At 38.4% G+C, this 26,744-nt stretch overlaps 1 protein-coding gene, 1 long non-coding RNA gene and 2 other non-coding genes across 4 annotated transcripts; all 4 read left to right on the top strand.

Annotated features, from left to right (window-relative positions):
* Positions 1 to 2,331: 2,331 nt before the first annotated feature.
* LOC136687367 (uncharacterized) lies at positions 2,332 to 5,571 on the top strand. Its single transcript, XR_010800442.1, has 6 exons — positions 2,332 to 2,414; positions 2,879 to 2,961; positions 3,199 to 3,250; positions 4,116 to 4,196; positions 4,408 to 4,452; positions 4,859 to 5,571. It is a non-coding gene; the product is annotated as an uncharacterized lncRNA (long non-coding RNA).
* Positions 3,020 to 3,108, top strand: LOC136689038 (small nucleolar RNA SNORD60). Its single transcript, XR_010801716.1, has one exon. It is a non-coding gene; the product is annotated as a small nucleolar RNA SNORD60 (small nucleolar RNA).
* Positions 4,250 to 4,338, top strand: LOC136689037 (small nucleolar RNA SNORD60). Its single transcript, XR_010801715.1, has one exon. It is a non-coding gene; the product is annotated as a small nucleolar RNA SNORD60 (small nucleolar RNA).
* A 1,124-nt stretch (positions 5,572 to 6,695) lies between the features above and the next one.
* Positions 6,696 to 17,657, top strand: LOC136687360 (monocyte to macrophage differentiation factor 2). The gene is made up of 7 exons (XM_066661759.1): positions 6,696 to 6,831; positions 12,351 to 12,432; positions 14,004 to 14,164; positions 14,427 to 14,501; positions 14,821 to 14,922; positions 16,195 to 16,264; positions 17,007 to 17,657. The coding sequence occupies exons 1-7, from the start codon at positions 6,818 to 6,820 to the stop codon at positions 17,208 to 17,210; spliced, it is 708 nt and encodes a 235-aa protein (XP_066517856.1). The 5' UTR covers positions 6,696 to 6,817; the 3' UTR covers positions 17,211 to 17,657.
* The last annotated feature ends 9,087 nt before the right edge of the window (positions 17,658 to 26,744 follow it).

The raw sequence follows: 26,744 nt of genomic DNA, 5'->3' as shown, positions 1-26,744 counted from the left end.
TTTTAGTCCTCTTACATAAGTTCACAGTTTAATTATGAACAGCTCTTAGTCATCTGCACTGGTGTTTAAATGTTTAGAGTGTAGTTTACAGTTCAGCTATGAGCATATAGGTAAATGGCCAGACATAAACAAATAAAGACTTTTGGAATCATTTGCCATTTATTGAGCAATGGTAAGATTCAGCTAATAACAAAAATCTGAGTTGTGAAATCTGTACAGTGTTGCAATATTGATTTACAAGTTTTGCTTTGACTTTTATACTAGTCTCGCATTGTGAGGCAATAGAAGAGTTAAAGGGTCTAAATGTAGTGGCTTAACTGTAAACTGGTGAACTTCACAGTCAGAATAAGCTGTGAAGTTCAAAATAAAATTGTTCAAGTTTATAGTTTAACAGACAATCTGCACGGTAGAACCCTGAAGTGGACAAATTACCATAACGCATTAATGAAATATATCATTAATTATCCAACTGTGAAAGCTCACGTTAAGACTGTCCAAATAAAACCCCCAAAAACATTACAAAATCGAAATTACAAAATTTCAAAGTACATTTATTCCTAGGTTTCTTTGCTCAGTACATTTTGTACAATGGAGAACTTCTTGTATATACTGAGGAATTTTTTTAAAAGTTTAATGAAGGCCTGAACAAGACAAATAAACTCTCTATTATAGAACATGTGTTCTAAATGTGTCTATATAACCCTTAAAATAGTTGCTCCGCACTTACCTTTCTCAATACAGCCGCAACACTCAATGCTGACCTGTAGATTTCTGCAACAATGTCTGGAGAGCGTCTGTGAACGCTTCTAAACATTGATTAATAACAGACCTATCTCAGACCTTGAGAAAGTGAAAGAAACTTAGCAACAGGAAGTGGGTATGCGATATGTGCCAGTTCCACAGCATCCTTGATGCTTAGTAAAGGCAGGGCTTCAGTGCAGAACCATGAACACTCAAAGATTTTACTAACATTTGTAAGCAACACTGTGAGCAGATGGAGAGGCAAAATCAAAGTGAATCAATAAGGTGAATCAATTATTCACACCTATACTACAACACTATGGAATACTCCTCAATACCACCACCTTGCGGATGAGACTGGGTCCTACAACATTCATTCCTCTCTGTAACAATGTAAGAATAAAACAGAATAGTGAATCTTTTAATTTATTCTTTTATTTGTTTATTTATTTATTTGTTTGTTTGTTTGTTTGTTTGCTCTTTTATCAGTAGATACAATATTTAGGATTCAGTACCAGAGTCTGACTGCTAAAGGGTGCACTATCCTTTGCTCTTTTGCACTCATTAATGAAAGCCTACTATATGATAACATATTGAACTTCAAACGTTACAAGTTTGTTTCAATTTAGATTTTTATAAGCAGTTTTTTTTTGTTGTATATTTTTTCTATATTTCTATATTAACTATTCAATTATATATATTATATATATATTTTCATTAATTTATTGTCTGTAACCACAGTTCATGGTGGCGATGGGCACGGAGTCTACCCAGAATCACTGGGTTCATAGTGGGAACACACCCTGGACTCCAGTCCATCACAGGGTGACACACACTTACACATTCACTCACACACTCACACCTATGGACAAGTTTGAGTATTCAGTCCACCTACCAATGTGTGTTTTTGGAATACGGGGAAAACACTCCAAACTCCTCGGGACTGAAACCCACAACCCCAGGACCCTGGAGCTGCTATACACTATGTTATTTGTAAGTTAAGATATTTATTTTATTATAAATATGCTGGAAAAATAATTGTTTGTTATTATTATTATTATTATTATTATTGTTATTCCCCGCGACCCTAAATTGGATAAGCGGTTACAGATAATGGATGGATTATTGTTATTACTACGTAGTATGTAGTTCTCAGCTAAATTTCATTGCTGGTTTGCTGAAATACCCCCGTGGACTCTAATGTGAAACCTTGGCTTTTGGGGGCTTTTACTCTTTACATTTTTCCAAAGAGATTAAATAAAAATATGATTTTAGGAAGACCTTTCACAAAACCATTTTGGAGAATTAGTCCCCTCAGTGCAAATGTTGATCATATGTCTGTAGTTCATAATATATCATGTAAATTTGTATTATTTCTGTTGTGTAGATTACTTCTGCATTTATTTCATATTAATATGGATGTAAAACAACAACAACAACAACAACAACAACAACAGCAGTAGCAGACAGAAAGGGGAAAGGGAATTTCTAGCAATAACACTGCTCCTGCTCTGTGGGGGGCGACAGTGAGCAGATATAACTCTTTTGGTCCTCGCGACGAAGAGGGACTATAAAAGTATGGACACGGGGTTGTTCTCTCTTTTTGGACTTTACTTGTTCTTTAGGGAGCGTTACTTGATCGTCTCCATGGCGCTGTTTCGGCTCTTCTTCACGTGAGTGTTTTATTTCCCTCTTGTTGCTTACAGAATGTTCCCTTTCAGTTTGTTCAGAATGTTCCCTTCCCATGATTCAGTTTGTGTAGTCACTACGAGGGGAGCCTCGCTCGCGCCTGTAACGGCTGTGTGGAGTTTATTTTCGCGGGCTTGTCTCGAGCGACGTTTCCTCAGAACGGCACGTGGAGTAAAGTTTTGCTGGTTTTATCCAAGCGTCGACATTGGGAGTAATATTTAAAATGACGTTGATGCACGAGTCTTAGGCAGTACACACAATTATTGCGTTATTATTTTAGTTTGGAGAATTGTATTTTAAATGGTATTTCGGTGCTTTACTATGCCTTTTGGCTTCAATATTGTATGCCCAGCGTTTAATTGGGCTATGAGCGTTATCAGTAATTTGTAAAGGTTTTGCAAAAGCTTTTCTGACTCTTCTCTTTTTCCCCACTTCTTTCGTCCTCCAGGGCCTTTAGTTTAGGACCACGTGGCTTTGGGAGATGGCAGGCGCCAAGGCCCCATTGTCCAGAGTAAGCAGCTGCATGTAAAAGTAAGTTATTCCTTTTATTGTGATAAGGTTTGGTAAGGAGTGGTAAAACAAGCTTGTTGACTAGTGATGACAATCTTAACATTTTTCTGACACCTCGTATGAGCACTGTAAAAACAGTCACCTGATTTAGAATTGATTCTGAGGTTCACAAAGCTAGTTTTGCACAACTGCATTTCTGGCTGATGTTTGATTCCTAGATTGTGTGCTTATGTTTGTCCTTTATTTTCCTTTTTTAAGGTGCAAGTTTGATGGGATAGAAGTATGTTCTTGATGCCATGAAATCCTGAGGGTGAGTTAAATGGTGTGTAACTTTTCACTTGACCAGTTTGTCCTGTTGCGTTTATTGAATTTGTTAAACCAATTAATGGACAATTTGAATAGTGTTAGTGTTCTCTATGTAGTGATTTACTGCCATCTAGTGCTTTAGAGTGGAAGTCCTTATTTGATTTAGAAACACATTGTAAACTATGGCTTGAAGGGGTTTTTAATCGTGGGTAAAATTGGTGTCAAATGATCACCAAACTCAATTTATCTCTGTGGGCACCTCAAATTGTGTAAGCGATGAGAATCTTCAGTACTGCGTTGTGGAGGCTTGTGACAGCATTTCTCCAGAGATTCTCATTCAGGTTCTCCCCATAGTCTCTAATGTAATACCTTGCCCTTCGGGGGCTTTGCTGTTGATGCTTTTAGAAGGAAATTAAATAAATATTCCCTCAGGGAGCCCTTCCACAAAACCATACGGAAGAATTAGCCCACACCACCCCTCAGTGCAAAATGTCTCACAGCTCCATGCTCCTTGGTTTATGGGTTTGAGTCCTGCTCTGGGAGGACACATGTTTGTGCTATCATGTAGGGTTTGAACTTCATGTACTTTGAAACAGCCCGTTTTTCTATTGTTATACCATCACCTATTGTCTGACTACCTGTGATGGAGGCAGTATGTAAAAGAGGTTTATTTTTATTGTCCTCTTTTGCCAGTTCCTTTGTCATGATCTCAGCTGTATCTTGTGTTGACGTTACTCCTTGCCATTGCTTTGTACCATATGTAATTCTGGTTTTAGTAGTTTCCAATTGTTTTAGGAGTATTGTGTAACTTACGGTCTTAAATTTTTTTACTGATTTTTGTCCCCCTTCCTACATTTCTCATCCTCCAGGGCCTCTAATGTAGGGCCATGTCACTTTGGGTGGCGGTGGGCACTAGCCCCATGGCACAGATTAAGCAGCTGCATGTAAAAGTAAGTTAATCTTTAATTCTGGTCAGGTTTCCATGTGGTAAATCAAGCTTGTAAACCAGTGATGACAATCTTTACATTTTTCTGACACCTCGTATGAGAACTGTAAAAACAGTCACCTGATTTAAACTTTTATCTGAGGTTTATGAAGTTTGGTGCAACTGCATTTCTGGGTAATGCTCGATTCCTAATTTATGTTGGTTTGTATTTTAAGGTGCATGTCTGAGAGGGATCTTCCTGATGTTATGAAATGCTAAAGGTGAGTTTTTTGCTTTACCTTTTTGTTAAATAAGTAGAGGACATTTTGAATATTCTATATTTAATTACTTTCATATACAGCATTAGAGTAAATGGTCTGGTTTTATTGGATTTAGAACCACACATGGAATGGAGGTTTTATTGTAGTTCAAATGTCAAATTGGCTAAATTGTAATTTCCTTAAATGTCAATCCTAAAACTGTAGCATGGTCTTGAAATGCTGTGATGAAGATTAGTTTGTCTGCTCCTTACTCGGAGGATCTGATGATAAACTCTCTCCCTGATGCATTTCAATGTTGTCACTAATTTTCTTGGTTTTTTTGATGGGCCGTGCAAGTCTAGTTTGCTGCATTTTCTTGGAAGAAAGTTAAATAGAGCTATTAACAAGTTAAACTTGTTTGTTACAGGTAACTGAAGATGGAGTTGACCAAATGTGATTCTGAATACAGATGCTGTATTGTAGCTGCAGACGACTTGAGGCATAGGCGCCCAGGTCACTCAAAGATTTTTACATCTACAAAAAAAACACAAACTTAAGTGCTGCATTATGGAGGCCTGACGGCATTTCTCCAGAGATTCTCATGTGGATTCATAACAGCTGGATCCAATGCCCTAGTTCTGTTCCGCACCAGGAGCAACACATTGAACATGTCAGATGGCTGTGACTCTTGACTCTACTGGAGCATTAAGGGTGTAACATCAATGAGCCTTCAATTTTATTTAAGCTGTATTGAGATTTCTCATATAGCTCCTGATCCCATGGTCAGCTTTGTCCAGTATAGCAGTGTAAAATGACAGAATTAAGTTTGATCAAACAGGAGACATTTTCATGTAAAACAATTTTGAACTGGTTACATAGTTATACATTGAAATGTTCCAATTATGACCCTGGAAACAAGTGTGCCTCTACCAATGTAATGTCTGTTTTATACATTGAAACTTCAAGCAACTGATTTAATTAACACCACCAGAGCTGCAGTTTTTGATTCCAAATTTGGTCTGAGGCTTGACTAGCTGTAGTTTGTTTTACATACTGTCTTTTTATTTATATATATATATATATATGACATCATAATACATGTTGCTTATGTATCTAGGAAGCATTCATCCAGTTCTTGTATGAACCTTTTTTTAAATAAACCATTTTCTTCCATGTATCCTGGTGTCTTTGTCTGAAGGAGCCAACTGTCATTGAAGGTGAATTTCAGTGGGTTTCCTTTCCTTGCAAGGATTTATTTAACATTTGAGTTTCCTTAAACTACTATATTGCTTATCTTAAATATTTCCATTCATGAACAGTTTAATTTTCAGTGTTTGACCAGTTGCTACCAAATGTTCCGCAGTGCCACACCTGTTTGTAGATGAGGTTATTTGAACCCTCTATCTGATTTTCACCTCCTTACCCTATTGAAATTGATTTTAATTCATGGTGGTTTTTTATTTATTTTTTACTATTAAACAATGGTGACAAATCGTCTCTACAAAGGATTTTGAGGTACATGGATTGCAATCTCACTGAAATGGCTGTGCCACTTGGTGTATATGAAAATAATATAGATGCAGCTTAGGAGACATGGTGAATTAATTTTTTTTTTATTTTTTGTATATATTGATAATGTTATATCTTGTGGCTACAATAGTTAAGCTGTTTATGGTACTGTGAGCGTTTGGGTTGCATGTGACTATTTGGGTGCCACTGTGAAGTGTCAGAAGTACACTACCCTGCTTCACACTTGCTGAATCTAGCAAGTAATGAAATTAGTTCTGTGCAAGAGGTGCCATTTGTAAGTTAAGGTAATAAAAAATGCAGTATCAAATTTGGTGCATGAACAGAATTTTTGCTTGGCTTTTAACATGCCAAGTATATATATTACACGCTGAAATCTTTCAGTTTGTAGAAAATGCATATATTAAGGAACAGGGCCTTACACAAGTGTCATCTGCTAATGTACTTATGACTGATCTTTTGTTTTCTTAAGAAAAACCTATATATCTGCTTGATATGCCAAATAAACCATCGAAAGAAAATGGACAAAACAAAGGCACACCTCAATGAACAGTGGACCAAATTCAGTCTCCCTCAACCACAGCTGGTTTGCTCTGTGTCCAAATACTTATGATAAAGCACTGAAAATATATAAATAAATAACGCTGCTGCTGCTGACATCACGTCTTTATAGGAAAACCGCTAGAAGACTTCCGGAGGGTTACCTGGAACTGACATGTTCCACACGAGCATCATCAGTTTGGTGATTTAAATGTTTCCAGCAGATAACGCCGCCTCATCTGGATTAAACCTCCATCTGTTTCGTGTCTGCATTTATTTGGTGACGGTTGTGCAACAGTTGCACTGAAGCCCGTTTTAAATGAATCTTGTACGGTAAGTGAGCCTTCCAACCGCTGGAAAAAAAACAACTGCTTGTTTGTTTTTGCTTTCACGCGCACGGTTAACGGTCAGGGATTCATATATCGTTCACATCTTTACAATTACATGTAAGCGTAGTTAAACGCGTAATGTTTAATGGTGTCGACGTAGAAGCAATGTAGAGAGTCAACAAAAATATTTCAGCGTATTGCTGCTCGGTAGTACGTTGTAATTAACAAAAAATACACATATATAAACCAGTCATATGTATTTACCCTAAAACGCGTAACGTACGCTATAGCAACAAAACGACTTATCCTTCAAATTCCAAATTATGCCCAATATAACTGTATATTTGAGAGAAAAGTGGTTTTGTTCTTTCAGTACATGTCGTTCTGCTTGATTTTAAATGCAGAGATAGGACGTGATGAATAAAATAGACCGTAATGTCCAGATGTAACAACATATGTGAGGGAAATATGGTGTTGTTTTTAAGTACACACCATTGTTTTTTTTAGTGAAAAGACGTAAATTTGACTGTTTTTAGACTGTAGACTAAAAAGACAATGGCCTGAGTAGGATGATTTTTGAGCGACGTTAAGCAACCTTAAGTGTTTGTTTGTTTGTTTTTAGAAAATCCCGCTAAATCTTATTAAACCGGTATTTATTTATCCAAACACGGTTTAGGCGGATTGAGAGACCATACCACGTTTATGAAAGGGGAAGAAAGTGTTTCCCCGTTCATTCAGCAATAACGACCTCATCACAGAACTGAATATAAAGACTGCACACATCAGGATTATGCTTTCAAGTTTTATAAAGACATATGTGCTTTTTGGACAATGGAAAATATCTGTACCATTGCGTTTGTTGTGAAGCACATTGTGTGGATGGGGGATGCATCACTGGGTGGGGGAAGGCTGTTTTAAGGGGGGGAGGGAAGATTGTTCTGGTTTGAAAGATGATGTCTGCATAAATAGAGTTTTCAAAAGGACTCCCAGACTTTTTCTGAATAGTTCAACCATTGATGTAAACAGAATCAATCAGTGTAGTTTAGTATGAATTAATATCAATTAAATTCAAGAAAAAACATTTCCTGTTTTATTTTACAGTGGTGAAAGGAAAAGGGTCAAAATGACTACAACGTAACGTGAAATACTGTGAAAGTTGTCTCACAAAACGTGTCTAAAAAGCAGGAATCATCCCTTGTGGTGGCTTATAAAACTTCTGCAACAGTGCTTTAAGGCAACAGCAGCTAATTATGAAGTGAACAAATCAACTTGTGTGTCATGTGTATGTAATAAGTTCAGAAGTTTGGTTGATTCAAAAGAAAACGTTACATGGAAACATTTCCATGCATTTCGTGTTCAATCTTAGAAGTATTATCGTTTTAGACGTTTTCTTATGGTCCCAAACACATACTGTGATGTGATGTTGAGGTCTAGGCTCTGGAGTGTGATTTTGTCTTATCTCAAGGATGAATATTTGCTGTTTATCTTGTCCTGTAAATGTTCTGTTTTTGCTATATCAAATCAATTTTGAACTGTAGGTTTAGAGAAATAAATTTTCACTTATTCTATTTTGACCTATCTCCTATCATTAGTACATTTGTAATAGAAATAAATTAGCTTGTCTCTGGCTTTAGCACAGTAATGTTATGTACTCATTTACTTTAAGAGGTATGTAAATGAGCATATTATGATTGTGTATGACAGGATATGATGTGCTAGGTCACAGTATGTAGGCTGCTATACTGGGTCACTAATAATAGTAATTAGAACGTTGGATGCTAAGCTTATGTGATTGTAGTCTGTCTGGGGTTCCATTTACTGAAAAAACACACACTTCAAACTGGACTTTTCTTATGCTTTCCTTTGTATGTGTATGGTTTTCATTCTCAAATGGGTGGATGATACACATTAACCGGAAGCTTTCTCAACATTCATTCAGACTGTGTTCATTGGTTTTTCAAGATGAAAAAAAAAAAATCTAATGACTTGTGGTGAACCATACAGGCCATTACAGACCCTTAATGCATGTCCAAGAAGAGGATATGATCTAATATGTCCTAATTTGTCTCTCATTTGGAAGTAAATTTGCCACTGTATTATGAAACTGATCTCTTCTAAATGTGCTCTAATGTTTCAGGGCTTTTCAAATACAAAAACATATGCAAATCAATGCATAGTAACTGACACATTGCTATAAAGAATTGTGTCATACATTTGCATAGGCCACACCTAGTGAATAATAAAAAAAATGGTTGGCTTAAAGGTATGAATGATTGGCTAAGTTCCACTTACAAAATCCTGTGTAGTCACTTACAAATTGTCTTCTGGTCATAATATGTCATTTACATACACCTGCATTGACCAGAAACATAAGAGTATAATAGTAATCTATTAAAATAGTATAATATAATAATAATAATAATAATAATAATAATAATAATAATAATAATAACTGTTAACAAAACAATAATCCAAAATTGTTGATAAAAAATTGCAATATTTTTTAAATAAAAGTATATAAACTGTGTGTAAAATTTTACAACACACCATTTACTCCTCAAGCGTGTTCCAAATATGGATGCTGTTTTAAAACATTCTTTAGTGATGTCACAAAACCAATATATATATATATATATATATAACCTCACTTTTGGACACATATTCTTTCATATTGGACACATATTTTTAGGACTGGTTAGTGTTATTTTTTGGAACATTTGGAGTTCCACAAATCTGCAGTCCAATGCTGGAGTGCTTTATATGCTTCTTATGTACATTTGGTATAGCACGGCTGTCACTTTCTGCCTGTGTTTGTTGTTTGTACTATCCAGGTGCTTTGTATTTTCGCTCTGTCTCTTTTTTCTGTTTTGCCTCTTCCCTGGATCCAGCCTGTTCTTATCTTACCTTTGATCGATCCGTCACGTCTGGGGAAGGATAACCCTCGGTCATGAATCTAGTTTGATATGTGTTTCCGCAAGTTTCCTTTTTCCTTTCATTTTTATTTGAGTTATTTCATGTTTTATTCATAGTTTTCTGTCCAATCAGTTCCAAGAAACATCCTTGTGCCCGTATCTTGCCTCATTATGTGGGTTTCAGTTTACAGTGCTGGCATTTGTCTCTTGTGCAGCATTTTCTAAGGAGATTATACACTCTGTGTATGCACAACCGAACGTCACATCACTTTAAAGGCAACATAAATGATTCTGGAGAACTACTGTTCTTTCAGCAAAACAAAGTCACTCTGTGTTTGTGCACAGTCAGAAGCTCCACATCATTTAAGGTGGAATGGTGTGTTTGAGTAAGAAAGCGACTGTAGTTTGTTTGTGGCTGGAGTTTAACTTGTTGTTTTTTCACTGTTTGTTTTACAACAGAGTTTTTAGTTTTGTAGCACTTTCAGTCTGTGTTTACTTTCATACACTTAGAGGTCTCCTGAATTTGTAGTCAGTTCCCCATTAAGTAATCTGTAATAGCAGAAATAAATCAAGATTCCCTACTTACGGAGCAGTAGGTGCTTTTCAACATTCTGAGGTCTCTCTGCTGTCTCTCACTGGGCTCGCCTGAGCAGTTTCAAACTGAGACACTTAGTTTGTTTTGCCATTTTCAGAGCCAGGGCTGTGTAAAAACACCAGATGAATGGTGTGGAAAAAAAAATCTGATTAAAAAGTGAAAAGAATGTTTTTTTTTCTTTTAATTAGAACATGGAACACTGCCTTTAAAGGAGCAGAATTTACAAAAGTTAAGGAGCATCTTCAAATGTTTTTTATCCTGATGCTGGAAAATATAATTAGTGGCAGTTTTAAGGGGACATTATATAATTTAAAATGTGTTTGCTGAAGTCTGCACGGGATTGTATTTATTGTTTGCTTCTGAAAATCTCTGAAAATCTTCTAAAATCTCATGTTACTATGGTACCATTTCCTATAGACAGCTTGTTTTGTAATGTAACACTGTATAAAGTCACACTGCACTGATCAGTTTATATCTGCTGCTTTGAATTAAAAAAAAAAGACAAACAGGGCCTTAAAATGAGGACACATTCCCTCTAACATAAATGCCTTGTTTAGAAATGTTTAGAATGGATCAGACTTGCGAGGTTCCTACGCAAGATCCGAAGGAGGGGGCTCCCCTCAGCGGAAGCATTTTGTGACGAGATTCCACCAAATGAATGTACGCATGCCGCCTTGGGCCCTGCGGATGCTGCGTTTCCATGGCAATGATGACATCACCCCTGCACGGAGACGTGTGTAAAAAAGATGCTAGAATCCTCTGTCATGGTTCTCCATGGTTACCAGCTGTTGCCAGGCAACTGCAAGGCATGGCCTAGCGCAGCAACATTAATTAAATTCCACTAGTCACCGGACTTATGGCTCAGTCACATGACCAGCGGCTCCTGGGATCACATGACGTTAGATTGGCCAAGTGTAGGACAAGTGTGATAATATTTTAGCGCTTCACAGATGTTAAATATATTCACATGATGGATCGTGTGCTTTATGAAGGAGATTGTTCTGCTGCTGTAAGAGAAAAAATAGGATTGTTTTCTGTTAAATAGCTTTAGCACTATGCTAACAGCTGAAAAGAAAACTAGCATAGCTAGTTACAAGTCTTCACTTCTACTGGTCCATTCCTAATGAAGTGTAAAAATGTTATTTAAAAAAATGTTATTTAAATGTATTTTTGAAGTACATTCATAGTGGTGAGTTATATACAGGGCGTTGTGAGGTAAAGTAGTACCTCTTTAAAAAAACAAAACGTGTGTAGTTTATTGGTAGTTGTGGCGTTAAATAAAATGGCTGTTGATACCCTGGTTCCTGTCACCACCACCCTAAACAAATCAGTAAGTCTGTCTGCAATTAAAAACACTCTGAATTACTTTACTTACATCTCAGCCTTTGAATGACTCAGACATTTGTGCTGAAAATAGTGAAAAGTTCAAATACTGCATCAAAACTTCACACGTCCCTGATTCAGTGGAGTGCCCTCTAGTGTCTGGTCATCCTAGAAACCAAGGGTTCTGTGAGTTATGACTTTCAGTGCTTTGGAAATGTCCAGTGTATGTCCAATATTTGAGTTTATTCTTTGTTTATCTCCACATCTGAGACACTGTTCTAGTGAAAGTGTGTGGTGAGAAACCGTTACCCTGCCCTTTCAGCACTAGGTTAATAGCTGTGAAAGTATGGTGTGGTGTGAGGTGAACATTTCCTTCCGTGTTTAACCCAAGGCTACTATGTACATGCTTTTTTACATCATTCAAAAAAAAAAAGATGTGTTGGAAAGTTTTATATACAACCATTTTATTTACTGTCCAAAATTCCAGTGAGGATATTAGAGCCGGCGCAATCATCAGGTTCCTAGCACCACCACTGTGATCAAATTCGACATGGCACGTTCTTCTAGAACACAGCATCGCACTTCAAACCACCCTCAGTGACTTTGTTCACAACTCAGCTGTTGGAGCTTCCTCTGCACATACCCTTTAACTGCACGTGACTTACACGTGTGCTTTTCTGTGTGTCTTTGTAGATATATGAACAATCGAGCGCCGGCTAATAAGAGATATCAGCCAACAGAATATGAACACGCAGCAAATTGTGCCACACATGCGGTAAGTTTTATCATCATCATCATAATAATATTAATAATGTAATCAATATTTTTACTGTAATAAATGCTGTTTTTCAGTGTCTCAGATTGTTATTAACGGTGTACACATTTGTTTTCTGTTTTCTAGAGCTGACGGATTTTTTTTTCTATATTGATCGATCTCAATAATTGTCACATTATATATTTTCTAAAAATTTTGGCAATTTCCATATGCAAATTACTACCACAAGACCCATTTCTGCCACTTGAAGAAGAAGAATAAAAAAGCCATAGAGTATTTCATGAAATGCTATGTCATAATTACGATAATTATGAGATGCATAATAATGATTGGTGGTGGCCAATCAGAACAGGCAGTGTCACGACAGATGACCCGAACTAAGCTCAGTCAGAAAATGGAGAGACATCTTATGTTATGGTTACATACATGTGTTAAAACCCAGTGAATTATGGTGGATGGTGTCCGGACTTGTCTGTCTTGCCTATGAGGCTATTAACACTTGTTTAAAATATTTAATGAAGTAGGAAGTACTGAGTTTAAAATATTATTTTGTTTAATATCTAAGTAAGTCACTAGGACCTACAGTCACTAGCTGAAACAAATGAAAACAATCCCACAACAGTCCAACAAGCAAAGCTAGAATATCATCATGTATAAAACCACATTTTAAATATTCTTCAATGAGTTCCTAATCCATTTGACAGGTGACCTCTTCTGACTTTGTTACTAAAAAATAATTAAATATCAAGAATAATGTAATTTCTGATGACTTTTTTATGATTTATTGTCTTGAAGTGTTTTCAAATGGCAGAAACAGGCTTCCACATTTATTTGTCCTCATGAAAATGTTCTTAGGGCATTACCACCTCAAACATTTAAAGAAGTAGAAAGAGTAATAGGATTAAATTAACAAAAAAATCAATACAAATTTCCCAACTGTAAATGGGAAGAACAAATATCTAGAATGCTTGATGCCAAAGAAGGCACCCTGAACATCTGTCAAACCATAAGAATGGCATTTCATACCCCTGGTGGTCATAACAGGAAATAGAAATGGACATTTATGCACCTTGGTTGCCCAAAGGTTGTCTTTAATATTGAGCAAAAATTGAGACAAACTGAGATAGTTTTGTCGCCCAGCCCTGCTTTTGTCTATGTCTTTTCCATGTTTTGTATTCCAGGTCTATGTGTCATTTCCCTATGACAAATACATGTGGGTCAGAAAATGGCTGCTGTAGTAAACAAACCAGTTTCTAATCATTCATTCATTCATTCATTTATTTACATATTAAGTTGTCCAATGTTCATTTAAATGCACAGCCGTGTTAATGTGCCTGTAGTATCTCAATAATGAACTGATAATTCAGTAGATACAGTAATGGTTGTTGTTAAATGTCTATACAGCAGTGTATATATGTTGTCAAGCCATTTTTTTTTTACAATAGGACATAACACCACTGAATTTTAAAAACCCCATTCATTTCTATCATAGAGAAATCCTGGGATTCCTATATATGGGCATGACGTCTATTATGGGTTACATTGTTGTGTAACTGCATTTGTTTTCATAGCTCTGGATCATTCCCAGTATGGTGGGCGGCGTGTTGCTGTACTTCCTTTCAGATGACCACTGGGAGGAGATCGCAGCATGGCTGTACGGGGCAGGACTGTCCAGCCTTTTCATCATCTCCACAGCATTCCACACCATCACCTGGAAAAAGAGCCATCTACGGTACACACACAAACACACACAACATGGAGGTTAAAATATGTCACCTGACTTGCTGATAGCTGATTGTATATTAGGTTGTCAGTAATATATATTTTTTCTTTTATGAAATAAGAGAAAGAAGTATCAATTAAAAACAACCCCTACAACCCCTACAGTTTAGTTCACTATTTTTAAATGCAATTTATGATATAGGTTACAGTATGTCCGTTTTTTTCCAGTCTGTGCTTTAGTAGTAATCCTTCATGGCGGTCTCTGTTTGTAGATCAGTGGAGCAATGTTTCCACATGTGTGACAGGATGGTGATCTACTTCTTCATCGCGGCATCCTACACACCCTGGTAAGCATGTAGGACATTGGACCATGGGTAATACAACACAAAATTGATTTCTCCATTCGTTTTGATGTGTGAATACAAGTATATATACATACATATGTGACTATTACAGTATTTCTGTCTAAACTGGGAGCTGAACCTGCCATGTCTGTCATTAAGAATGCCATAGTGTGATGTATTATGTCCCTGCCAAATTTCTGTCCACAAGGAACTTGGCATGAGTTTTTAGACACTAGTCGAACCAAGTGAAAAAGACATTAGTCTATATGAACAGACCTCAAGATGTGTCAGAAAAAAGAGTGTGTGTGTGCGTGTCTTTCAGGTTGACTCTGCGAGAGCTCGGACCATGGGCTGCACACATGCGGTGGGTCATCTGGGTAATGGCCTCTGGAGGAACTGCTTATGTCTTCTTCTTCCATGAGAGGTGTGTGTAAATATGAATGGCTTTCTCTGGATTGTGGGTTTGAGTCCCATGTGCATCAGGGACATGCCTTGGCCTGTTTGTTTGAACAGTGGGATTTGGACAGGAAAATTGGGGCAGGGGGGAGTTAAGGAAAAGTACAGTCTTCTCCCTCAACATCCATGAATGAGGGGCCCTTGAGTAAGGCACCAAACCCCCAACTGCTCCCTGGAAGGTGGGATGGGTGCCTGATGTGTGTTGTAAAAACACACAAATTAAAAAAAATAAAATAATAATAATAATAATAAAGGCCAATATAATCATGTCCAAAGAAGAGCTTTCAGCAGCTCGTGAGCCAATGGTTGTCTCTGTAGGCGAGTCGAGGGTTGAGACATGAATAATAAGGCAAAGTATTCCTTAACTCTTGTTTTAATATTCTTCTCTCCAGGCTGTGCTACCTATGCTCGCTAACTTGCTAACTAGCCCGCTAACTAAGGACACAGAGTGTACAGTATTTAACTAGTTTGAGTGGAGGTTCTCTAATTTCAGACAAAAAGCTGACAAAATGAACTGTGGCATCGCCTCGGTTCATTCAAAGTGTGTTGTTTTAGCGTGTTGGGCTCTTTTATGACTGAGTTTTAGGCTTCATTTGCACAAAGACTTTTATGTTAAATGAGCCTGAATATGGGTGGAGTGAGGAGAGCACTGTGTTTACTGCTGGAGCCTGAATGTGGGTGGATTGGAGCATTGCCTTTATCGATAATCACATTTATCCAAAAAACTGAATATCCGAATCTCAAAATTAGAAATCGAATTCATACCCAACGAACAAATATCTGAATACCCGAATACTTGGGGCCAGCTATTGTTCAGAAAATCAGCGCCTGCTTTAAAATGAAGGCTGCACTGCGGCTCCCAGCATGGCTCCGCTCGTCCAATAGAGTCGTTCACTAACTCGTGCATAAACGGTGCCACTAGGGGCACAGAGGGTACATAAATAAACCAGAGCTTCGTGGAGGTGTTCTAATTTGAGGTGTAAAGCTGAATAAATGAACTGTAGTTTTGCCATGCTTCATTGTAAGTAGGTTGCTGTAGGGTTTTGGGATTCGTTCAAGACTTTTATGTTGACATGGCTGAACACGTGGTGTGGACAGTTGCTTTATCACCACATTTAACTAAAAAAAAACGAATATCTTAATCTCAAAATTATAAACCGAATACCTACCCAATGAACGAATATCAGAATATTCAGCCTTAATTATTATTCTTTGTTTTCTGTCTGGAAATACATTGCAGGTATAAAGTGGTGGAGCTGGTGTGTTACACAGCAATGGGGGTCTTTCCTGCTCTTGTCATTCTTTCGATGGTAAGAAAGTGTCCAGATACAAGACAAAAAAATACAATAAACATCATCAAGAATAAAAACTCAGTCTCTCTCTCTCTCTCTATCTGTCTCTCTGTTTCTTTCTACATTTAACTATTTTCTACTGTTTTTCTATATATGCATATATTTTCTTTTCTCTATTTTTTCCTGTCTTTCTTTCATTTCATTCTTTCTTTCATAATTTGTCTATTTTTTCTTGTTCTTAATTTTCTTTTTTTTTTCTCCTCCCTCTCACACACACTTCCTCTCATCATTCTATTTGTCTCTCGTTTTTTGCTTTCACTTTTTGTGTTTGTCCTTACACACACACACACACACCAACTCTCTCTACCTATCTTTCTCTCTGTCTCCATCCCTCTCTGTCTTTGTCTATGTACTGTCACTCGCTTTCGACTTTCGACTTCTTCTCTCATTTACTCTCTCCTCACATTCTCATTCTTTCTGTTCCCTCTCTCTCTCTCTCTCTCTCTCTCTCTCTCTCGCTCTCTCTCTCTCTCTCTCCCCTTCGTCTCTCTTTCTCTCAATCTTACTCCCCTCCACTCACTCTTTCTCTCTCACTGTGCACCTCCAATCATTCTCACTCCACACAATCTGTCTCTCTCAAAATTTTTCTCCAATCACTCACTCTCTCTCCACTCCCTCTCTTTTCCCACTCTCTCCTTCTGTCATTTTCCACTCTCTCTCTCTCTCTCTCTCTCTCTCTCTCTCTCTCTCTCTCTCTCAGGCGGACAGTTCAGGTCTGTGTGAGCTGTTGGTTGGTGGCGGGTGTTACGTGTTGGGGATGGTGTTCTTTAAAAGTGATGGAGTGGTTCCCTTCGCTCATGCTATATGGCACCTGTTCGTTGCCATGGGAGCAGGCATCCATTACTACGCCATCTGGAAGTACTTGTACACACCTGTCAATCAACAGACCAGCACAGCCCGGTGACACACACACACACACATGTACTGAATAATGAGCATGAGTATTAAGAATCAAACCCTCATCCTTATTTATTGATATTTATCGGGGGTCAGTTTACATGAATCTAATGAATCACTCAGCTTTATTCGATTGGTTCAGTTCCTTTGATATGAGGCATCTCAGAGAAGGAGAGCTGATATGGTTTCAGCTTCCATTTGCCGTCATATGATGATGATGATGATCATCAATTGGCCTATCTATGCCCCGCCCACAAAGGAGCTCTTTTATAGATACTGATCTATCTATCTATCTAGATACTGTTGCTAGGTTGGACAAACTTTACAGAAAATCCTATTCAACCCAAAGGGTAGTTTACAAGGGAGCTGTTTTCTCAATACATCTAGGCCAAAGTTTGTGGGCAGTCAAGTCAAAATCAGAAAAGCAGACCAGGAATCAATATTTTTAGAAATACAGGGGTTGGACAATGAAAGTGAAACACCTGGTTTTAGACCACAATAATTTATTAGTACGGTGTAGGGCCTTCTTTTGCGGCCAATACAGCGTCAGTTCGTCTTGGGAATGACATATACAAGTCCCGCACAGTGGTCAGAGGGATTTGAAGCCATTCTTCTTGCAGGATAGTGGCCAGGTCTCTACGTGATGCTGATGGAGGAAAACGTTTCCTGACTCGCTCCTCCAAAACACCCCAAAGTGGCTCAATAATATTTAGATCTGGTGACTGTGCAGGCCATGGGAGATGTTCAACTTCACTTTCATGTTCATCAAACCAGTCTTTCACCAGTCTCGCTGTGTGTATTGGTGCATTGTCGTCCTGATACACGGCACCGCCTTCAGGACACAATGTTTGAACCATTGGATGCACGTGGTCTTACTGGTGCAATGTGCAGTTAATGAAGATTGGCCACCAGGCTGCTCCAATTTAGCCATGAAACCTCCCACACTACAATGACAGGTGTTTCACTTTCATTGTCTTACCACTGTATGTAGTTTATTATATTTTTAAATTCTCAAAACAATGAACATAACTTTCCGAATTTTAAATTTCTGAGTAAGAATAGTTAAAGGGGGCTTTTATTTTACTTTCCTAGCCACTTAATTTGCCATACATTCCATGATGCCACCATAAATTATATTCATGTATTAAATAGCCCAAGTGACTTATGTTTGATTAGTCCAGTGGCTCCCAAATTTTGTCTCATTAATTTGCACCCCCTCCCTGCAATAGCCCCCTGCCTTGGGAACCATTGGATAATTGTTGAAAATATGTGAGATTTTAGCAGCAGAATTGGGTCAAAAATTGTAAATAAAGCTGTTATTATGTAAAAAAAAAAATAGCCTTAGCCTTAGTAAACTACTCCATAGTTTATAAAGGATAGCCAGTGCTATTCAATATTCAATATATTTCTATACATAGCTAAAGGCTAAAGGCGGAACAATGCTAACCCCAACAAAACAAAAGGTGACATGGTTCTATTGTAATGTTTATAGCTGGTGTATGATTAGCATACTGTGGCTAATCCATCTGGGTGAAAATATACTCTTTGGTTGGATGGGAGTTTTGTCCAAAAAAAAAGATAAAAAATAAAATCCCAATTAAATAAATATAATAAAATCACCTTTGTGGGCAGGTCATGGACAGGTCAGTTGGGACCTTGACCCCAGAAAAGGCCCAAACTGATTGCGGATCAGCACTTTTCCTCTTTGATGTTTGGTACAAATGACCTGTGGACCTGGAGTGTCGGGTTACAGCGGCGTATCCTGAACTTTGAGGCTCACGAAGCTTTGTAACCCACAAAAAAAGACCCCTTTTTACAGAAGAGTTGTACAGCGTTATGTAAAAATCTCAATCCCTTAAAGTGGCTTTTATACGTTCTTAAACGTACAAGGTGAAAGAACTATTACGGAGTCCTGGGCGTAGTTGAGATGCCACTTGGAGACTATTCTCTACAGCCACTGCCAACAGGAAGACCCTCTCCCTGCAGCCAAGAAAGAGGGAGGGAATTCTCTTGTGTTAACAGTTTACTCTCCGCTGTTTGCTGTTGGGAAAGAGTAAAAGGACTCTGACAGCATCTCTGTAGTGTCGTAGTAGTCCCCGTATTTCAGTGTTGTGTCTGTGTGAAATGCCACAAGTGCTACGAAGATAAAGCTTAGGTCTAAATGCAGTTAAATCATTTCCAGGCTTAGTCCTACACTCTTAGAAATGAAAGTTCCTTAAATGGTTCTTGGTAAATCAGTAGGTAAATTTCGGTATTTTTGCTCCTGGGCTCCCCCATAGTTGCAGATTGTAATACCTTTTTTTACATAGTGTAGTTTCTGCAGTGCAAAGCCCAGAGTAGCAACAACAGATGCTCCATTCTCCGTATTACAGCTCAGTGGAGCATCACATTTGTTTTTAAACTTTAATGAGTAAACATGGTTAAGAAAAAAACATTATTGTTGCTTAAATTAGAGGAAACTAGAGGAGAAGAACAGACCTCTTGTGCAGAAATAAATCAGACAGCCAATGGGAATCCTTGAGGTGTCAGCTTACCTGGGCTACTAGCTTAGACCATGTTCTGTTTACAAATAAATACAACCAAATTATCACCAACATTGTCAAATAAAATCTTAACGATAACAAGTCTGTCTAGTTTCTACACAAAATGGAAGCCACAACAAAGTTCTCAGCTATAGAAAAGGAGACAAACTAAGAAAAGGCATAAACACCGCAAGCTAATTCGCTAAATTTAGCCTTTAGCTCATTCTCCTTACTTATTTAGCGATAGTAAGCTAACATGACAATGAAAGGCCTTTCAGTAAAGACATCCACCACAAACTCAGCCCCAGTTTGAACTTTTTAAAAAGCTCCTCCAGCCTTCAGGATACATCCTAAGGAGGGGGTTTCCCTAGTCTTTTCATTTTAAATTCTCCCTCAATTGCTAATTTAGGGCATAGCCTTATTTGTAACAAGTAATACCACAGATGCTAACCACGGGTTACATCTGTTGCTTTGGGCGGCATGCCATTTTTAAATAACTACCCACCTGTTCTTTGTTAACTTCCAAGAACCCTTTCTGGTGCCTTTCGTTTGAAGAGTGTAGTCCATAGTCCTTCAACGTCCCTCCAGATTTAGTCATTGGTGCGATCCATGATTCCTAAACCAGGCCTAGCTTCTCTTTCATTTAATTTACATAGCTTCCATACTTGTTTTGGGGGCTCCAATCCCTGCTCTGGTTGTCCAGCATCAAACAGCTTCTACAGCTCCTCAGGACCATCCTCGACCACTGATGCGGACCACCACCAGACCACCTGCAATCTCTGCTTTTTAAATTGGCTGGAAGAGCCAAAGCTTTGCTCTCAGGGGAAACTCATTGACTGGTGCCATCTCCCTTAACATTCCACTGTTGTGAAAACAATGAAATTAACACAAAAATACACCACAAGTATTATCTAAATTACATCTGGATTTTATAGCTTATTTTAGTGTGTTAATAGTTGTTTTTAAATTATGTTATTATTATTATTATTATTATTATTAATGTGAAATATTTATTGTATATTGGTGGTGAATGTATTCAGTTGTGCTCCTAGTTGCAATGGTGATCACACAGTATTGCCTTTGGTAGAACTGGACTTCTGTAATTTATATAAGCGTGTTTAATTTATATGTATTTATTGGTTTGCAAATATCTGCCTCTGATTTTTTATTTTATTTAAATTTATTTATTTATTTATTTGTGGACTGGAAAAAGATGAACTCATTATTTAATTTATTTTAACACATCCACTGGTACTGTAAAACACTAGGTTTATTATGGAGCATGAATGGCTGAATATGGTTATGGTTATATTGTTACTAACGTGGAAAGGAAAATTCCAATATTTTTCAACCTTAGCCCTACTTACCACAAATGTGTTGTGTAATTGTTTACCATGGAAAAACCTTTGGATATGTTTCCCAGTACTTATTCGAGAAACTTTTCAGGTAAATGTCAATAGGTACGTGTGAAATTTCCAAGAAATGCTTTAAAATATGAGATTACAGCAAACAATTTCAAACCTACAGCTATTATATTTCACAATACATGTTTCAGGATGAGACATATGGGAAAATGTATTGCCAAATGATTTTTTATAAACTTTTATCCAACTCCCTATCCAACTACCAGAAGGAACGTAGTTCTGGTTACTTTCATAAAACCTGCCTCCAAACTCTGCACAACTTTATATGCGTCCCAAAAAAGTTTACCGATGGAACCAAATACTACATGGAATTCCAACTGTTTCTACTGGAGTTTCACTTTGAGATGTTTGGTCTGTTGATCTGTTTAGTCCACTCTCACTGTGGACTATATATAGCCATTATCCAAAATGGCTACAGCTGGGTCGGACATCCCTGGACAAATAACACCATATGATGATAGTCACAGTTAAAATATAGACTTCGCTATATAAATCACACTTGTGCATATTTTAATGCACCTTTACTGGTTAATTAATGATTTAATCGACAGATTTTTAATATTGTTTGGCCGGTACAAAATATATAGAATTATTTAAATTTAATAAACAGTTATATGTACTGTTTAGATGTATGTCTTTTTACATTTTTTACCTGGTTTGCTCTGTTTACTATTTATTTATTCATCATAATATGTATGTTTTGTGCAACACAAGACTTTAACCAATGAGACCTCACATCTCCAAACTGTAAAAATAACTGACCTTGATCAGATGCTATTAAGTGTGAAGAGTGCCATGACCACTATTATAAAAAGGAAATGGAATTTTCATATATATTAATATGCCAGGATATCATATTTACAGTCGTTTTTGTGCATTTCTATTGGTCAGTCCTTACTGAAAAGTTTACAAGGTGTAGGAGGCATCTGGTGTTTTTTTGAAATGGTTTTAAAATATTTTGACAGTGCTATAATATAAACTGCTTTGGACCCCACGGCCACCAGGGGGCGGTATAGCGAATTAAAATGTAGGACCATATACCCTGTGTGAGAGATATTTAATACAGTGAGACTGCATATTTTATTGCTCAACATTTAGCTGCTAGCAAGCTAACGGTTGTTGCTAATGCTAGGTAAACAAACTTGAGGTGCATGATTTGTGCCTGAATATATAGTATTATACGGTATTAAACTATAATTCAGTTATAATTATTATATGTGCATAAATTCATGATGTGATCAAGCTAACCACCTTTGCCTAAAGGAAGAATAGGAAAATGCTAACATTAGTCAGGTTTTTCAACATATATCCTTCGAAAAGAAGCATAGTGTTAATAAACTGCTTTAGTTTTTGAGCCGTTTACAGTGTAGATGTCTGTGGAAGGGGCTTTGGAAGGCTGGAGGTGGGGCCCCCAAATATCCTGCTGAGGGTTCCTTAACATGCTACAAATGGTAGGATGCACGGTTAAAAGGAACACCTTTTCCAATCTAGTTTTTGAATAATTATTCCTTTTCATTTTCTGAGTTTATTTATTTATTTATATTTATTTGTTTGAAAATCATGCTTTGTTGGATTCTAAGTCACTTCTTTGTACATAGAACACTGGGACTTTTGCTTGCTGTTATTTTATTTATTTACTTTTGGGAAAATCATGCTCTGTAGAATGCTAAAGTCAATTCTGTGAAATCTGAAATTTGGGAACTCTGCTTGTCAAATTTTCTGAAATTGTTTTTAAAACTATCATATATGCTAATGTTAAATCTGTTTGTTTTGAGACTTTGGGAATTTCATGTGCTTTTTTTATTTTCTGAATGTGTTTTTGAAAAATAATGCTCTGGAAATCTAGAAAAGTCAAACTCATTCTGGATATCATTGTACTTTGCTTTGTACTTATATATGTTGATATGCTTGGAGTTCTGGTGAACAGCAGTGTTTCTTCTAAGTACAAAAACAAGATATTTTACAGAGTTGTTTAAGCAAATGTATGTTTTTTTTTCAGCTATTTATTTTCTAATGCCGGTGCAACAGTACTACTTCTAACAATGAAAACTAAATGTATTTATTACGTTGCTATTATTTCTTACCTCAACTCAGTGTTTTAAATATTTATCTTTGGTATGTTTATGCTGCTGTAGTTTCCAGGTGTCGTAGCTCAATCTCTTGCTCTATAACGTTCACGTTATTGCTTTTCTAAATTGTTTATTTCCATTTTCATAGATTTTAAAACACAGCATTCACTGCCAAACTGAAAATTCTGATCGACTGTGAAACAGACAGAACAAAAAAATCAGCATACCGTCCCTGGGAATGGCTTGCCTTGTTGCCGTTTCTTGATATCAGACTCGATCCTAGTCTAGGCCTTAAGGAAAACCCCAGTCAAGTTAACTCCAACCAAGAAGTTTTTTGGCATTACCCCTAATTTGAAATCGATCCCATACGTAGATGTAAATATCATCCGTGCCTGTTTTTTCTTATACATTCAGCCTCTTGTGAAACAGATCATCCTGCCAAATGACACATTATACCAATGTGTTTAAAGACTGGAACTTTGTGATTGTGACTCTGCTGCAGTGTTTGTATTGCCGCTGGTATACGGTGTGTCTGTACATGTGTATTTTATAAATCTTGCCACTGAACAACAAAGCTTTTTACCATGGAAACTCAGCCTCTGTGTCTTAATTTTGCAGTGTGCTATTCTGTTAATTAATTTTTTTAGTTTTTATGCCAGGCTGAAAGATCTGGATCTACTCTGTACACCAGGGGGCGCTAAGTCAATAAAAGCCTGTGGGCTGGATCTTATTTATTCAACTTTTTATTTGAAGAAAGGTATTAATGGGTAGTTTGTGCCCTGTTTGCAGAGATAGCAGTCTCTACTCTTCCAGGAAGGATTTATATGATGTTGGAACATTGCTTTGAGGATTTGATGGCAGATATTTAGACATTAGTAAGGTCAGGCACTGATACTATCCAGTTTGTATTGTGTGTTATTGTTATACAGTTACACCATGAATCCTTAACCCAATGTTGAAGTAGTTGTACCCATCTAACCGACTTGTGGTACTGAGAATGGTGGTCTTGAGCTCATGTGCAGCTATTCGACATGCTTTTGAATACTTTTTCTATAGAGACTATTACGAGCTGTGTGTGCACAACTGAAAATCTATATCAGCAGAGAGTACACCTTGCAGTAGCTGAATCATAACAAGAGTCAGTAAATACTGGGCATATTCAGTGGACAAATTATGTAAATAATGTATACATTCATTCATTCATTCATTGTCTGTAACCCTTATCCGGTTCAGGGTCGCGGTGGGTCCAGAGCCTACCCGGAATCACTGCGCACAAGGCAGGAACACACCCTGGAGGGGGCGCCAGTCCTTCACAGGGCAACACACACACCTACGGACACTTTTCAGTCGCCAATCCACCTACCAACGTGTGTTTTTGGAGCGTGGGAGGAAACCGGAGCACCCGGAGGAAACCCACGCAGGGAGAACACACCACACTCCTCACAGACAGTCACCCGGAGGAAACCCACGCAGACACAGGGAGAACACACCACACTCCTCACAGACAGTCACCCGGAGGAAACCCACGCAGACACAGGGAGAACACACCACACTCCTCACAGACAGTCACCCGGAGGAAACCCACGCGGACACAGGGAGAACACTCCACACTCCTCACAGACAGTCACCCGGAGGAAACCCACGCGGACACAGGGAGAACACACCACACTCCTCACAGACAGTCACCCGGAGGAAACCCACGCGGACACAGGGAGAACACACCACACTCCTCACAGACAGTCACCCGGAGGAAACCCACGCGGACACAGGGAGAACACACCACACTCCTCACAGACAGTCACCCGGAGGAAACCCACGCGGACACAGGGAGAACACACCACACTCCTCACAGACAGTCACCCGGAGGAAACCCACGCGGACACAGGGAGAACACTCCACACTCCTCACAGACAGTCACCCGGAGGAAACCCACGCGAACACAGGGAGAACACACCACACTCCTCACAGACAGTCACCCGGAGGAAACCCACGCGGACACAGGGAGAACACACCACACTCCTCACAGACAGTCACCCGGAGGAAACCCACGCGGACACAGGGAGAACACACCACACTCCTCACAGACAGTCACCCGGAGGAAACCCACGCGGACACAGGGAGAACACACCACACTCCTCACAGACAGTCACCCGGAGGAAACCCACGCGGACACAGGGAGAACACACCACACTCCTCACAAACAGTCACCCGGAGGAAACCCACGCGGACACAGGGAGAACACACCACACTCCTCACAGACAGTCACCCGGAGGAAACCCACGCGGACACAGGGAGAACACACCACACTCCTCACAGACAGTCACCCGGAGGAAACCCACGCGGACACAGGGAGAACACACCACACTCCTCACAGAGGGTCACGCGGAGGAAACCCACGCAGACACAGGGAGAACACACCACACTCCTTATTTTAAAAAAACTGAGACTAATAGAAATGCTGAGAGGATAGAAAGTGTGTTGGACTTTTAGACGCACTTGAACCTTAAGTGATAGAAAACATTACACACTTCAAGTTTGGACTGACCCTTAAACACAAACTGTGGCAATGGCAATTAACCTGTGCCACTTTAAAGACCCCATAATCTGAATCCAATACATTTTTTACCTTAATTTTTGCTCTGGGAAAAAAGGCTCAGTGTTAATACACAGCCCTGGCTCCATAATTGGGAAAGTGTCACAGACTTTCTCTTGCTCTGTGTGTCATTGTCTGAGACACAATTGAGAAATGGCATATGGATGTATTTGGAGAACTTTTTAAAGCACGACAAATATGAAGACGTTGATCTATCCCTGCTCCATAGGTGGATAAAATTCACTTAATTGTTGCTGTTACAAATTACTTAAGGTGGAAATTACTCCAAATTCAGAAGAGTGCCAGCTACATGAAACAGACTGAAAGTGCAACAAAACCATACAACCTGAGTTACAGGTGAGTTTCTGTGGTATATTTCAAACACTTCAGCCACCAGTTGCCTTCTTACTCAAACACATCGTTCCACCTTAAAAGACGAGGCGCATCTAAATGAACACAAACAGTAATGGAAGTTAGTTTTGCTGTGAGAACAATGCTGAATAATCTTCAACGTTGCTTTTAAAGTACATTCTGAGACATTTCAGCCATGTGATTGGCCATTGTTCCGTTGATCCTTGGGCTAGTAGTTAAGTAGTTAGCTTAAAGCCTCAGAAATTGACCCCTGACAGTAGGGGACAACATGGGCACTCTGACCAGTCTATGGGAACCCAGTACCGTATAAATCAAGCTGCGATGAACTATAGGTTCTGACACATTTCTACCAGAGGTCGGACCGGATGGGCTAGACTTATCCGACAGTTTATTTGTTGTCCTTTTTTTGGACCACTTTTGGGACACAAGGCCTGTCAGTCTGGAGACTGGGGCATTGCTCAAAGTAACATGGATCCTTACGTTTGCCCATTTTTCCAGCGTATAACACCAAACAAACTGACCCTTCTGAGCCTGATATAACCCACTCTTTGAAACCAGACA

The sequence above is a fragment of the Hoplias malabaricus genome, chromosome 2 (assembly GCF_029633855.1).
Source record: "Hoplias malabaricus isolate fHopMal1 chromosome 2, fHopMal1.hap1, whole genome shotgun sequence".
NCBI lineage: Eukaryota > Metazoa > Chordata > Actinopteri > Characiformes > Erythrinidae > Hoplias > Hoplias malabaricus.
This window is presented reverse-complemented; position numbering and strand designations above follow the sequence as displayed.

Excerpts from the sequence above, each read along its gene's own strand:
- LOC136687360 (XM_066661759.1), top strand. Across the intron at positions 14,165-14,426 it reads TGGAAAAAGAGCCATCTACG|ATCAGTGGAGCAATGTTTCC; the intron begins GTACACACACAA and ends CTCTGTTTGTAG. Across the intron at positions 14,923-16,194 it reads GTCTTCTTCTTCCATGAGAG|GTATAAAGTGGTGGAGCTGG; the intron begins GTGTGTGTAAAT and ends AATACATTGCAG.